Here is a 15,653-nt window from a genome sequence, read left to right on the forward strand (position 1 = left end):
TAACATACTTAGTAAGGGTTTATTTGGGAGTGTGACATCAGCATCAACTATAGTACTGAAACTTATCTCTGGGCTTACTTTTCCTTAGATCCATGGTTTAATCTGTATCACCAAACTCTTTTTGATACAGAAAGTTAAAGAGTGAGTTAGCTGGGCTTGGACAAAAATTTTAAGAGTAACTCACTCTTTAACTTTCTAGTTTGAAAAATGCTATTTGTAATTCACTACCATAAATTATTCTTAATTTGAATTTCAAGAGACAACCTATTATCAACATATATCCTACCATACCAAGATACTCCAGAACCTTGCAGAATTTCATTTTTTAGGTACCCCCTCACCCCAAAGCTGTCATGATTCATGCATAACTCTGTACTTGTATCATCTTTCCTCCTTTTAAAGTCATTTCCCATTATACTATTTTAGCAATCTACCCTAAAGAAGTACTTGCTAATACTTACAAAGTCACATTACAACTATGTTTACCAAAATATATTCTAGATAAAAAACCTAAATGTTCTGTCAGTAGGGACAGGTAACATAAATCTGGTAACATGTATCAGGGTATACTCATATTATGGAATAATATAAAGCATTTTTTAAATTTAATAGTCATGGAATAATGTTCCAGATGTTAAGTAAAAACATTTAAGTTGCAAAACAAAACATATACAGTACAATACTATCTACTTTTAAATATGAAAAAACCTCTATATGCCAATAGGCAATTAACTGTGTAGATATAAGAACATAATTTGTACAAGTACAAAAGACCCACTTGGAGCCACAGGGGAAGCAGGATGGGGGGAATCAAAGTAGTTTTGTTCTGATTGAAACTTTTCATCAAGGGAATCTGTTCATGTGTTTATATTTAACAAAATGAAAGACATTTCTCTCCTCCAAAAGATAAATTGGTAATATTTTTTTGCATTCATTCAAAGAATATTTGCTATGTATGTAATATTTTTAGAGTAACAGAGTATTTTGAGTTCATAGAGATATGTTACTGATTTCATAGGAGACGTTTAATAAATATTGAAGAAATGAACAGGCCTTAAAAGATCTGTCAACCCTTCTATCATTGCTACTAATTTTGCCTACACATTCATCCCAGGTGACCTAGTATAATGGGCCTCTGTTGATTTTGTCTACACAGTACCTATTAGCCTTTTGGTAAAGGCACTTCAATATTCCCCTGGGGAATTTCTTCTGCCCTACTGCATGTGCTTTTGGTGAGATTATCAATTCTGCCTTTTCTTGAACAAGGAGTGGGAATAAAAACTAAACTAGGCCAAGCAGACTTTCTCCCCCTAGAATTTTAATCTTGAGTGGAGTGATACAAGGTCAGGAAACAGCTTATTCAGCTTGACAGTAGCTCTGAGGATAGTACCCACTGGTTCTTGCTACTTCAGATCCTTTGAGCTACGCTGCTTTCTATTCTGAGTACCAGCTGTTTGGCTTTTCCTTAGATTCTGTGAACCACTTGTATTCTCAGCATACATTCCTTGTCTGCTTAAGTCAGTAGGTTTCTGTTGACTGTAACTGAATAACACTAACTGATACAGCTAGATGTAAATACACTCAATGAAAAGGTCACTACTTTGCAAGAGTCAATGGCATTTAAGTTTTGCTTAACTTTGTGCCACAATTTACTTCTCTATAAAGTCTATGTTAATCCTAGCTGTACTTCTGGAGCTTCCCAGTATAAATATACTCCATCTTCCAATGTCATATACTTAAAAACTGCTATTATTTATCCCCAAATACTTTCCCAGGAAAATAACTCATGTGTATAACTATTACACACTTAACTAGAAGCACTATAATAAAAAGACAGACAATTTCAAGTGTGACAATGATGTGGAGAAACTGGAACCCTCATGAATTACTGAAGGGAATGTAAAATGGTACAGACACTGTGGAAAGAAGTTTATATAATTTATATTATTTACTTAATATTTTTAAATAGATTTTACAAATAATCACTTCCTATAATGTCGTCCTAGGGAACAATACCTATAAAATCATGGTCTTCATGTGCTAGCTATATTTTCTTATAATACATTAAAGACACACTTAACTATTAATTTAGAATCTGGTTCACTTACCATCAAAATTCATTTCTTGTGCCACCACATTTCTTGTGGTATATTTATTGCCCTTTGGGAAACACTGGATTATTCTATTTAACTTAAAAATTTGTATAAATTAACTTTTATTATAGCAATTACCAACTTAGGAAATAATGTTAAGTTTATGTAACATATGAGGTGAAGTGTTACACCTTTTGTTTAGCAAATACTTAGAAACTGCTTTAGTTGGCACTTTTCAAATGAAAGTGATCACAGAGCTGGAGAAATGGGAACCTCCAGAGCTAAGATGTCCCCCTCCCTACTCTGTACCCAACATGACCACAACCATGTTATTTCAGGGAAAATGGGGACGTTCTCATAGGGAGAAGGACCAAAAAGGAAGTATAACAAAATGTTAAGTGTTTATTTAAGGAGCTATGAGTCAGTGTTTTATTTAAATTCTTCATCGTGTTCTTCTTTTCCCTACTTGCCAAATGTATTTAATGTGCTCCTACTTTTTCTTAATTAAACCAATACATAAAACTTTTTGTTCCATTGGGTACCTTCAGGTGAAAATTAAATATTTCAACCTACTCTTTACAACAGTTAAATTTCTAATTGTATATTTTGATTCAAAAATAAAACTTTAAGATGCCAATTTCTTATTTTTAAAGTATTGATATTCATATATAACCTTTTATGGCTAATGTCATTATGAACTCTAAGTTCTCAAAGCACTGGAAATAGATGTTTTGCCCATTATTTTATGAAAAACATAATCCAAAAAAACTAAATGCCCTCAATGTCCACAGATCACAAAAACAATGGGTTTGGAAGACTGGACCTAAAATCTTGTAATTATAGCTAGACTATCCTTAAAACTCTATAGGTTAAGTAATATGATATATGGGATTTGTTAGATGTTGCATAGCCTAATGGATAAAGCTGACTTCAGATATATAGGATTTGCTTTTAATTACTCTAGCAGAGATGAGGACGAGTTTCAAGGGGGCCAGCAGATGGAAGAATAGATGTAAGTAGAGCAATAGCATAATGTTGATAATTACTGAAGCTGGGTGGTGAATAAACGGGTTTTCATTATTTTTTGCTTTCTGAATATTTAAAAATTTCTACAAAGAAGTTAAAACATACACAAATTTTTTAATTATCATGCATTATTACAGCGTTACATCTTAAGCAACCTCTGTAATATGCTCAAAATAGAACAAAATGAACAAACAAGAGATCCATTCCAAAACAAAAACAAAGTGTTTACCAATAAGAACACAACTATTCAAGTTGTATGAAAGGTTATTATTGCCACCTACTGGACACTGTGGTAACTGCCTGCCATGAAAACAATCACTACTTAATTGTTTTGGCCATTCAAGGTCAAGCACCTGGTTTTTAACAAGATAATGCTAAATAATACCACTAAATTTATGATTATGTGTACATTCATGTTTGTAATGTTAACTGATAATGTATCACTTCTAACATGTGAAATGCCCCCTGTAACAGATATACTGGAACATTTTCATTAGAAAGTACGTTAGTGATCATCTATCTTATGACATCCTTGTTACACAGAAGGTCCCAGATTTTGAACTGTTTTTCCATAGGGTTAGAACCCAGAATTTAAATTCTATACATGGGGATAAACCAGAAACCTAGAAACTAGTTCTGGCTCTTAACTTCAGTGCACAATAATTTTTATCTCAGTCTTCTAAAATCTTGACTTCTATTGCAAATTTTACATTTTGTATAATGTGGCTAATTACATAAACTAGTGATTCTCAATCCTAGTGCATCAGAATTACCTGTGGAATTTTAAAATAAACTGACGCTTGTACCAAAGTCAAAGATTTTTATATAGCCAGGGTTCAAGGAGGCATTAGTAGGTATCACAGGTTCTCAGTGTGAGCTCTAGACCAGCAATATCATCATCTCCTGGGAACTTATTAGAAATGTAAATTTTCAAGGTCCACTCCAGATTGATGAGTAGAGCCCAGCAATCTGTACTTACTTTCAAGCTGTCCAGGTGATCTGAATGCAGGCTGAAGTTTGAGCATCACTAGTATCTAATAAAAAATTTTAAGTTTTTACTCTTTTTAAATATAAGATTTAATGTTCTGTTCTCTATGAAAAAAACAGAGTAATACAAAGGAGAAAATTATTTACGCTAAGAATAATGTAGTGCAATTCTACTATTTTTCCAGAAGCATACTATTATAAACACTGAACATTAGTTCTAAATAACCAACAGGAAAAATGATCTAAGGGAAGGGCAGGAAATTTATTTATTCATAAGCCAGATAATAAGATCCTGGAAGGTTCTTGTCCAGAGCAAGTTTTCCAACCATATTTCCTTGTTCTGGTTTGTTCTAATCAAAAAGGCACTTTTCTGAAACATAATACTTTTAGCCATATGCCTTTTAACCAAGAAATGTCACTTCTAGAAATAGAAAGTAAATTACACTCAAAAGAGTTTCTCCAAAGCATTGTAAATAATAGAGAGGGTGGGGAGGACATAAAAGCAAATTAAATGCCTAACAATTGGGAAATGGTCCCATAAATTAGAACATCAACAGGATGGATTATTTCTCAACCATTAAAGTAATGCTTTTTAAATGAGGTTTTAAATCATGAGGAAATGCTTACTTTATAACATCGTGTGTGCATGCTCTCTCTCTTCCTCTCTGTCAATTGAAAAAGACAATGGAAAGCACCAAAATATTAGCATTGATCATCTCTGAGTAGTAGGGAATATGAGTGATTTTTAATAATATCAGTGTTCCTAAAATTTTCAATAGTAAGAGTATACTTAATATATGAATTAAAAGAAAATCTAGGGCGGAGCCAGGATGGCGGCGTGAGTAGAGCAGTGGAAATCTCCTCCCAAAAACACATAGAGCTATGAAAATATAACAAAGAAAAATCTTCCTAAAATAGAGACCACAGGACACAGGACAACATCCAGACCACATCCACACCTGCAAGAACCCAGCGCCTTGCGAAGGGGGTAAGATACAAGCCCCAGCCCGGCGGGACCCGAGCACCCCTCCCCCCGGCTCCTGGCGGGTGGAAAGAAACCGGAGCGGTTTTTTTTTTTTTGGCGAGTGCTTTTTGGAAGCCTTAAAGGGACAGGCCCCCGTTGCTAGGGAGGCAGGGTGGTGGGACCGGTGAGCAGGTGCCTGGGACCGGCGCCTGAGGACAAAGAATATCCCGCGTTTCTCCCTGCGGAACCGGCGGGGCGGGTGCCTGAGACTGGTGCCTGAGGACGGAGGAAATCGCGCGTTTTTCCCTTTTTTTTTCTCTTTTTGGCGAGCGCTTTTTGGAAGCCTTAAAGGGACAGGGACCCCGGTGCTAGGGAGGCAGGGTGGCGGGACTGGTGAGCGGGTACCTGGGACCGGCGCCTGAGGACAAAGAATATCCCACGTTTTTCCCTGCGGGACCGGTGGGCAGGTGCCTGAGACCGGCACTTGAGGACTGAGGAAATCGCGCGTTTTCCCCCTTTTTTTTTCTCTTTTCTGCAAGTGCTTTTTGGAAGCCTAAAAGGGACAGGGACCCGGGTGCTAGGGAGGCAGGGCGGCGGGACTGGTGAGCGGGTGCCTGGGACCAGCGCCTGAGGACAAAGAATATCGAGCGTTCCTTCCCTGCGGAACCGGTGGGTGGGTGCTTTTTGGAAGCCTTGAAAGGACAGGGACCCTGGTGCTAGGGAGACAGGGCAGCAGGACCAGTGAGCGGGTGCCTGGGACCGGCACCTGAGGACAAAAAAAAAAAAAATCGCTTGTTTTTTCCTTTTTTTTTTTCTTTCTGTTCCCTCTCTCATTGTTGCTGTTGTTGTTTTGGTTTGGAGAGTGCTTTTTGGAAGTCTTAAAGGGGCAGGACAGGTCACTTAGACCAGAGGCAGGGAATCTGGGGATCTCTGGGCACTCTAACCTCCTGGGCAGCAGGGAGCACAGAGGCCCCTTACGGAGATAAATAGCCTCCTGGCCGCTCCCCCTCCAACGGGGCTCCACCATTTTGGAGGAACAGCCCCAGCCAGGCCAAGCCCACAGCAACAGCGGAGATAAACCCCAAAGCAACTGGGCAGGAAGCAGAAGCCCTGTCTGCGCACAGCTGCCCAGCACAAGCAACTAGAGGTCACTATTCTCCCAGGAAAAGGCTACAAACCAACAAGAAGGAAAGCTCTTCCAGCGGTCACTTGTACCAGCTCTGCAAACTATCTCTATCACCATGAAAAGGCAAAACTACAGGCAGACAAAGATCACAGAGACAACACCTGAGAAGGAGACAGACCTAATTAGTCCTCCTGAAAAAGAATTCAAAATAAAAATCATGAACAGGCTGACAGAGATGCAGAGAAAAATGCAAGAGTAATGGGATGAGATGCAGAGAAAAATGCAAGAGCAGTGGGATGAGATGCAGAGAAAAATGCAAGAGCAGTGGGATGAAGTCCGGAAGGAGATCACAGATGTCAGGAAAGAGATCACAGAAGTGAAACAATCCCTGGAAGGATTTATAAGCAGAATGGATAAGATGCAAGAGGCCATTGAAGGAATAGAAGCCAGAGAACAGGAAAGTATAGAAGCTGACATAGAGAGAGATAAAAGGATCTCCAGGAATGAAACAACACTAAGAGAAATATGTGACCAATACAAAAGCAATAACATTCATATTATAGGAGTACCAGAAGAGGAAGAAAGAGAAAAAGGGATAGAAAGTGTCTTTGAAGAAATAATTGCTGAAAACTTCCCCAAACTGGGGGAGGAAATAATCGAACAGACCATGGAATTACACAGAACCCCCAACAGAAAGGATCCAAGGAGGACAACACCAAGACACATAGTAATTAAAATGGCAAGGATCAAGGACAAAGAAAGAGTTTTAAAGGCAGCTAGAGAGAAAAAGGTCACCTATAAAGGAAAATCAATCAGGCTAACATCAGACTTCTCAACAGAAACCCTACAGGCCAGAAGAGAATGGCATGATATACTTAATGCAATGAAACAGAAGGGCCTTGAACCAAGGATACTGTATCCAGCACGACTATCATTTAAATATGATGGTGGGATTAAACAATTCCCAGACAAGCAAAAGCTGAGGGAATTTGCTTCCCACAAAACAACTCTACAGGGCATCCTACAGGGACTGCTCTAGATGGGAGCACCCCTAAAAAGAGCACAGAACAAAACACACAACATATGAAGAATGGAGGAGAAGGAATAAGAAGGGAGAGAAGAAAAGAATCTCCAGACAGTGTATATAACAGCTGAATAAGCGAGCTAAGTTAGGCAGTAAGATACTAAAGAAGCTAACCTTGAACCTTTGGTAACCACGAATCTAAAGCCTGAAATGGCAATAAGTACATATCTCTCAATAGTCACCCTAAATGTAAATGGACTTAATGCACCAATCAAAAGACATAGAGTAATAGAATGGATAAAAAAGCAAGACCCATCTATATGCTGCTTACAAGAGACTCACCTTAAACCCAAAGATAAGCATAGACTAAAAGTCAAGGGATGGAAAAACATATTTCAGGCAAACAACAGTGAGAAGAAAGCAGGGGTTGCAGTACTAATATCAGACAAAATAGACTTCAAAACAAAGAAAGTAACAAGAGATAAAGAAGGCCACTACATAATGATAAAGGGCTCAGTCCAACAAGAGGATATAACCATTCTAAATATATATGCACCCAATACAGGAGCACCAGCATATGTGAAGCAAATACTAACAGAACTAAAGAGGGAAATAGACTGCAATGCATTCATTGTAGGAGACTTCAACACACCACTCACCCCAAAGGATAGATCCACCGGGCAGAAAATAAGTAAGAACACAGGCACTGAACAACACACTAGAACAGATGGACCTAATAGACATCTATAGAACTCTACATCCAAAAGCAACAGGATATACATTCTTCTCAAGTGCACATGGAACATTCTCCAGAATAGACCACATACTAGCTCACAAAAAGAGCCTCAGTAAATTCCAAAATATTGAAATTCTACCAACCAATTTTTCAGACCACAAAGGTATGAAAGTAGAAATAAATTCTACAAAGAAAACAAAAAGGCTCACAAACACATGGAGGCTTAACAACATGCTACTAAATAATCAATGGATCAATGAACAAATCAAAATAGAGATCAAGGAATATATAGAAACAAATGACAACAACAACACTAAGCCCCAACTTCTGTGGGATGCAGCAAAAGCAGTCTTAAGAGGAAAGTATATAGCAATCCAGGCACACTTGAAGAAGGAAGAACAATCCCAAATGAATAGTCTAACATCACAATTATTAAAACTGGAAAAAGAAGAACAAAGGAGGCCTAAAGTCAGCAGAAGGAGGGACATAATAAAGATCAGAGAAGAAATAAATAAACAAAATTGAGAAGAATAAAACAATAGCAAAAATCAACGAAACCAAGAGCTGGTTCTTTGAGAAAATAAACAAAATAGATAAGCCTCTAGCCCAACTTATTAAGAGAAAAAGAGAGTCAACACAAATCAACAGAATCAGAAATGAGAATGGAAAAACCATGACAGACTCCACAGAAATACAAAGAATTATTAAAGACTACTATGAAAACCTATATGCCAACACGCTGGAAAACCTAGAAGAAATGGACAACTTCCTAGAAAAATACAACCTCCCAAGACTGACCAAGGAAGAAACACAAAAGTTAAACAAACCAATTACAAGCAAAGAAATTGAAACAGTAATCAAAAAACTACCCAAGAACAAAACCCCGGGGCCGGACGGATTTACCTCGGAATTTTATCAGACACACAGAGAAGACATAATACCCATTCTCCTTAAAGTGTTCCACAAAATAGAAGAAGAGGGAATACTCCCAAACTCATTCTATGAGGTCAATATCACCCTAATACCAAAACCAGGCAAAGACCCCACCAAAAAAGAAAATTACAGACCAATATCCCTGATGAATGTAGATGCAAAAATACTCAATAAAATATTAGCAAACAGAATTCAACAGTATATCAAAAGGATCATACACCATGACAAGTGGGGTTCATCCCAGGGATGCAAGGATGGTACAACATTCGAAAATCCATCAACATCATCCACCACATCAACAAAAAGAAAGACAAAAACCACATGATCATCTCCATAGATGCTGAAAAAGCATTTGACAAAATTCAACATCCATTCATGATAAAACTCTCAGCAAAATGGGAATAGAGGGCAAGTACCTCAACATAATAAAGGCCATATATGATAAACTCACAGCCAGCATTATACTGAACAGCGAGAAGCTGAAAGCATTTCCACTGAGATCGGGAACCAGACAGGGATGCCCACTCTCCCCACTGTTATTTAACATAGTACTGGAGGTCCTAGCCACGGCAATCAGACAAAACAAAGAAATACAAGGAATCCAGATTGGTAATGAAGAAGTTAAACTGTCACTATTTGCAGATGATATGATACTGTACATAAAAAACCCTAAAGACTCCACTCCAAAACTACTAGAACTGATATCGGAATACAGCAAAGTTGCAGGATACAAAATTAACACACAGAAATCTGTAGCTTTCCTATACACTAACAACGAATCAATAGAAAGAGAAATCAGGAAAACAATCCCATTCACCATTGCATCAAAAAGAATAAAATACCTAGGAATAAACCTAACCAAAGAAGTGAAAGACGTATACTCTGAAAACTACAAGTCACTCTTAAGAGAAATTAAAGGGGACACTAACTAATGGAAACTCATCCCATGCTCATGGCTAGGAAGAATTAATATCGTCAAAATGGCCATCCTGCCCAAAGCAATATACAGATTTGATGCAATCCCTCTCAAATTACCAGCAACATTCTTCAATGAATTGGAACAAATAATTCAAAAATTCATATGGAAACACCAAAGACCCCGAATAGCCAAAGCAATCCTGAAAAAGAAGAATAAAGTAGGGGGGATCTCACTCCCCAACTTCAAGCTCTACTACAAAGCCGTAGTAATCAAGACAATTTGGTACTGGCACAAGAACAGAGCCACAGACCAGTGGAACAGATTAGAGACCCCAGAAATTAACCCAAACATATATGGTCAATTAATATTTGATAAAGGAGCCATGGACATACAATGGCAAAATGACAGTCTCTTCAACAGATGGTGCTGGCAAAACTGGACAGCTACATGTAGGAGAATGAAACTGGACCACTGTCTAACCCCATATACAAAGGTAAACTCAAAATGGATCAAAGACCTGAATGTAAGTCATGAAACCATTAAACTCTTGGAAAAAAACATAGGCAAAAACCTCTTAGACATAAACATGAGTGATCTCTTCTTGAACATATCTCCCCAGGCAAGGAAAACAACAGGAAAAATGAGCAAGTGGGACTACATTAAGCTGAAAAGCTTCTGTACAGCGAAAGACACCATCAATAGAACAAAAAGGAACCCTACAGTATGGGAGAATATATTTGAAAATGACAGATCCAATAAAGGCTTGACGTCCAGAATATATAAAGAGCTCACACGCCTCAACAAACAAAAAACAAATAACCCAATTAAAAAATGGGCAGAGGAATTGAACAGACAGTTCTCCAAAAAAGAAATACAGATGGCCAAGAGACACATGAAAAGATGCTCCACATCGCTAATTATCAGAGAAATGCAAATTAAAACTACAATGAGGTATCACCTCACACCAGTAAGGATAGCTGCCATCCAAAAGACAAACAACAACAAATGCTGGCAAGGCTGTGGAGAAAGGGGAACCCTCCTACACTGCTGGTGGGAATGTAAATTAGTTCAACCATTGTGGAAAGCAGTATGGAGGTGCATCAAAATGCTCAAAACAGACCTACCGTTTGACCCAGGAATTCCACTCCTAGGAATTTACCCTAAGAACGCAGCAATCAAGTTTGAGAAAGACAGATGCACTCCTATGTTTATCGCAGCACTATTTACAATAGCCAAGAATTGGAAGCAACCTAAATGTCCATCGGTAGATGAATGGATAAAGATGTGGTACATATACACAATGGAATACTACTCAGCCATAAGAAGTGGAAAAATCCAACCATTTGCAGCAACATGGATGGAGCTGGAGAGTATTATGCTCAGTGAAATAAGCCAAGCGGAGAAAGAGAAATACCAAATGATTTCACTCATCTGAGGAGTATAGGAACAAAGGAAAAACTGAAGGAACAAAACAGCAGCAGAATTACAGAACCCAAAAATGGACTAACAGGTACCAAAGGGAAAGGAACTGGGGAGGATGGGTGGGCAGGGAGGGATAAGGGGGGGGAAGAAGAAGGGGGGTATTAAGATTAGCATGCATGGGGGGGAGGGAGAAAGAGGAGGGTGGGCTGCACAACACAGAGAGGACAAGTAGTGACTCTACAACATTTTGCTAAGCTGATGGACAGTAACCGTAATGTGGTTGTTAGGGGGGACCTGATATAGGGGAGAGCATAGTAAACATAGTATTCTTCATGTAAGTGTAGATTAAAAATTAAAAAAAAAAAAAAAAGAAAGAAAGAAAGAAAAGGGGGATTACTCCTTAACAGGATAAAACTATTGGTAAATCAAAGATCAACGCATGCTTTAAATATCCTTAATGTTGATCACTTAAAGGGTGTCAGATGATCAGCTATGGAGGTACTCTTTTCTGATAATATTCCTTTCTCTTAATTAAAAAAAAAAAAAAAAGCAGTCCCTGTGTGCTGACCTCCAATGAGTTCTGCACAGTGGTATAGAGGGCATGTCAAAGTGTGGGCAAAGGGTCTGTTTGTTTCTACGCAGAAGATCAAGGCCTAGCTTGGATACCCAGAAAATGAACTAAGATATGATATGAGGAGGAGCTTCCGGCATCAGCACTCTCTGGAGGACTTGTGCCGGGGGATGATCATCAAAAAGCCTCCATAGGGATCCGGACGATGCTGCGGTTGTGGCTGCATCCAGCCCACCGTCTCCTGGACTTGCCATAAGAATGAGGAGGGAGATGTCTAGGCTGGCCTGTGCATACAGTGAGACAACGAATTTGACCGGATCTGTACTGTTGGAACTCAACCAGGAGTTGGGAGGGGTGCAAGTTGTAGCACTCCAAAATCTCATGACTATAGACTATCTATGGTTAAAAGAACATATGGGATGTGAACAGATCCCAGAAATGGGCTGCTTTAATTTGTCTGATGGTTCAAGTACAGTTGGACAATATCCATCGTATCATAGATAAATTTTCACAAATGCCTAGGGTGCCTAAATGGTTTTCTTGGCTTCACTGGAGATGGATGGTAATTATAGATTTGCTTTGTTTATGTCACCGTATTCCTATTATGTTAATATGTGTGTGCAAATTAGTTAGTAGTTTAAAACCTATACATACTTAAGGTACTCTACAAGAAGATATGTCAAAGAAATAATCAATCCTCCCATGTTTCCTTCATATGCTACATCTATAGCTTTTCTTCTTCCTTCGTAATTACAACCCTTAAATAGAATTCGTGCCTCATATCGAATTTACCGAGTATCGTAATTCCTCCAGGTGGTAAAGATACCTCAAGATAAGTGCTGGGCATAGAAGCCACAGGGCATAAATCTGCAAAGAAGTAAAAAGCTAACCTTTGCAAACAATATGGCTTCTCTCTCACTTACCAACTTTACATTTCCCTGTATGGCCCCGGAAGATGACTGGTTAGCCAGAGACGGGTAAGATTCCTCAAGGGAGGAACAACCTAAGACAGGCACAGTCGCAGGGGGGCCATCAGGTGAGAATTTGGGGATCAACAGAGGTGAGGCTCAGAACCTCACCCCCCCTGCTTTGAGAGAAATCTTCTGCATCCGTGGATGTCTTGCTGCCCTTTTCTAGCCTGGATTAATACTTAGTCCATAGGCACAGAAATCTTCTGCATCCGTGGATGTCTTGCTGCCCTTTTCTAGCCTGGATTAATACTTAGTCCATAGGCACACACTTGATCATCTGATCATCTACATTTGCCTTCTTACAGCACTAAACTATGTTTTCTACCTTTATCTTGCATCTACCTACCACTTCAGCATTTTATTAAAAATAAAAATAATAATAATAATAGGAGAAATGTGGGACCAACATATAAATCAAGTACAAAAATCAAACGAATATTCATATTTGACCTGATTGTTTATAGGTCATATTGCATGATCAAAACCGAAAGTTTCTGTGATGAATGCCCTTGTACTGTTCACCATGTAAGAATTTATTCACTATGTAAGAATTCGTTCACCATGTAAGAACTTGTTCATTATGCTTCAGAAGATTGGAAACTGACGAGAATTAGGCTTGAGATGGATTAATGATTGTACATTGAGCGTTGACCCCCCTATACTGAATTTTATTGTTGTTAACAACCATTTGATCAATAAATATGAGAGATGCCCTCTCAAAAAAAAAAAAATCTACAGATACAATAATAAAGCTTCTACACTGTGAATTAGGATCTTCAAATAATGATTCGTCACTAAGCTTTCCAAAGATGGTAACTGGGGGAAACAAGTAGATGCCTTTTTCTCTCCATTCTGCACAATTCTTTTCTTATACTACTCTTTCACAACCCTTTTATTTCTACTCTTCACATCTGCTGTGCCATTTCACATCTGCTGTACCATAACCCCATAGAGATACCAAGAAAACTGAACTGTAATCATTCAAGATTTAAAAATTTTGAACTGTTCAGTTAGTTTAATTTACCTTAGAATATACAAAAAGGAGGCAATAATGGTTAAAACTATAGGCTTCAAAATCAGACAGATCTAGGTTTGAATCTTAGTTTTCCACTTATGAGACTTCACACAGTTTCAATTTCCTTATCGGTAAAGGGGGAGTACCACTTCCTCAATGAACTGGGGAGGATGAAATGAGAGGTGTGTGTCAAGCATAAGAAAATAGTAGGCATTCAATAAAAGGTAATTGCTGTTACTGTCTTGTAGTTAACTGCTGCTACTATTTTGTAGTTAATATCACAGTTGTTTTTGTAAATAGCTTTTAAATTTAAATTTTCCTTTGGGGAAAAAAGCTAAATGGGGTACTTTGGTTGTTCATAGTTTGGGACTTCCCAGACCACATCCATTTCAGAAACAATTTGGGAGATCTACATGGAGCTGTCAAAATATTCTTTATAAAGTGGGTGTTATTGAAACCCATCAAAAACTGTATCAGAATAATTTCTATTCTTTCATAAAAGAAAAAGCAGCATTTGAATATCCCCTAAAAGTGCAGAAGATAGTCTCAGAGTACAGGAAATCATTCCCACAAAAGGACAGTTGGCAATTCATGCTAAAATTACCCCCTTTTTTTTCATTTTGTCACCTATCAGTACATACTTAAGGTGCAATACCAGTTTGCAAATGAGGTTTAAGTATATGAAAGCACTATACACAGTGCCCTATATACTGCAAAGCTTCATAAAAATACACATTGTTATTACAAAAAATGCAATTACCATAAATTGATTCCTAAGAGGAAAAAAGATTTCCTACCCACATTTTAATGGCTTAGTCATTTTCTATATTCATGCTATCTCAAATGACACTCAATTTTTAGAATGAACATTTCCGCTATTTTTTTTTTTGGAAAATAGACATATTTGTGATGTCGCTCATGACTCTGCCATTCTCTGTCTTATGGGAATTGAGAATGTTACTTTTCCTTCAGATGGTATGGCTCTCAAGGGAGTTATTAAGCTAGAAATTGATGCTAAAATTACCAGCATATAGAATCTGAATCCTAAGGAAACAATTTAACAGGATTAAAAGAAAGGTTCAGACACAGAGAAAATTTTATTTTCTTATTTTTGAAAGTTTTGTGAGATTTTCCAGTGTTAAAACTCACTTTCAAGTATGATGATCAAGAAATACGAAAACACCAAATGCAGAAATTAAATACTTTTATAATTTTCTCTGTTGCTTCTTAATCTTCTGACAATAATTTCACAAGGCAACAGTTAGAAAGCTTCTTTGTTACTCTTTGGGCAATAATGGTTCAATCTTCAGTAACAAACCTTCACTTGTTGAACTACGAAGGAAAGCACGCACCACAAAGGGTCCTGGAAACAAAAACAATAATCAACTTCCCTTTTATTCCTTAGTTATCTAGCACGCAAATAAAAACATACAAGAAACCTTATAGGATTAATGCTATATTTTCACTTGAAAAGCACTAGTATTAATGAACTAATACTTTTAATTGTAAGAAAATATTGTTTCATTTCTAGAGTATGGATAAACTGTTTCTAGAATAACAAAGATTTACCCTTGAAATCACACATATTCACTAATAATTCATTTCTCTCTCCTCAAAGATGACCACCTAGAGCTTATCTTATTGCAAAGTCAGCAGCGAAGGGGAGCACGTGGTTATACGTACATTTGACAATATTCTAAATATTACTTTACAACATCACAGATGCCATCCCTGTTATCAAACAATTAGCAAGATTCCCTAAACATTAAAAAGATTTTCATACAAACAATATTAAGGGACTTCATTTAAATGGCAAAAAGAGACATAGGTAGGTCAAGATGGTAGTGTAAGGATACTCTGAATGTA

The 15,653-nt window shown here is 37.7% G+C and overlaps 1 protein-coding gene across 7 annotated transcripts in view; it reads right to left on the reverse strand.

Annotated features, from left to right (window-relative positions):
• MRPL1 (mitochondrial ribosomal protein L1) overlaps nt 1-15,653 on the reverse strand; it is a 145,574-nt gene that overhangs the window by 36,051 nt on the left and 93,870 nt on the right. For 5 of the 7 annotated variants that reach the window (XR_012131708.1, XR_005057242.1, XR_012131706.1 and 2 more), the window contains one exon: nt 14,866-15,150. The exons of the other annotated variants lie outside the window; for them this stretch is intronic. Coding sequence is in view for 2 of the 5 variants with exons in the window: in XM_037003408.2 (XP_036859303.1) it covers nt 15,065-15,150 (86 nt within the window). In the remaining 3 variants the exon portion in view is untranslated. Of the gene's footprint in view, nt 1-14,865; nt 15,151-15,653 lie in introns of those variants that run through there. 7 annotated transcript variants of the gene reach the window in all.

Source organism: Manis javanica, chromosome 5, assembly GCF_040802235.1.
Source record: "Manis javanica isolate MJ-LG chromosome 5, MJ_LKY, whole genome shotgun sequence".
NCBI classification, from domain to species: Eukaryota; Metazoa; Chordata; class Mammalia; order Pholidota; family Manidae; genus Manis; species Manis javanica.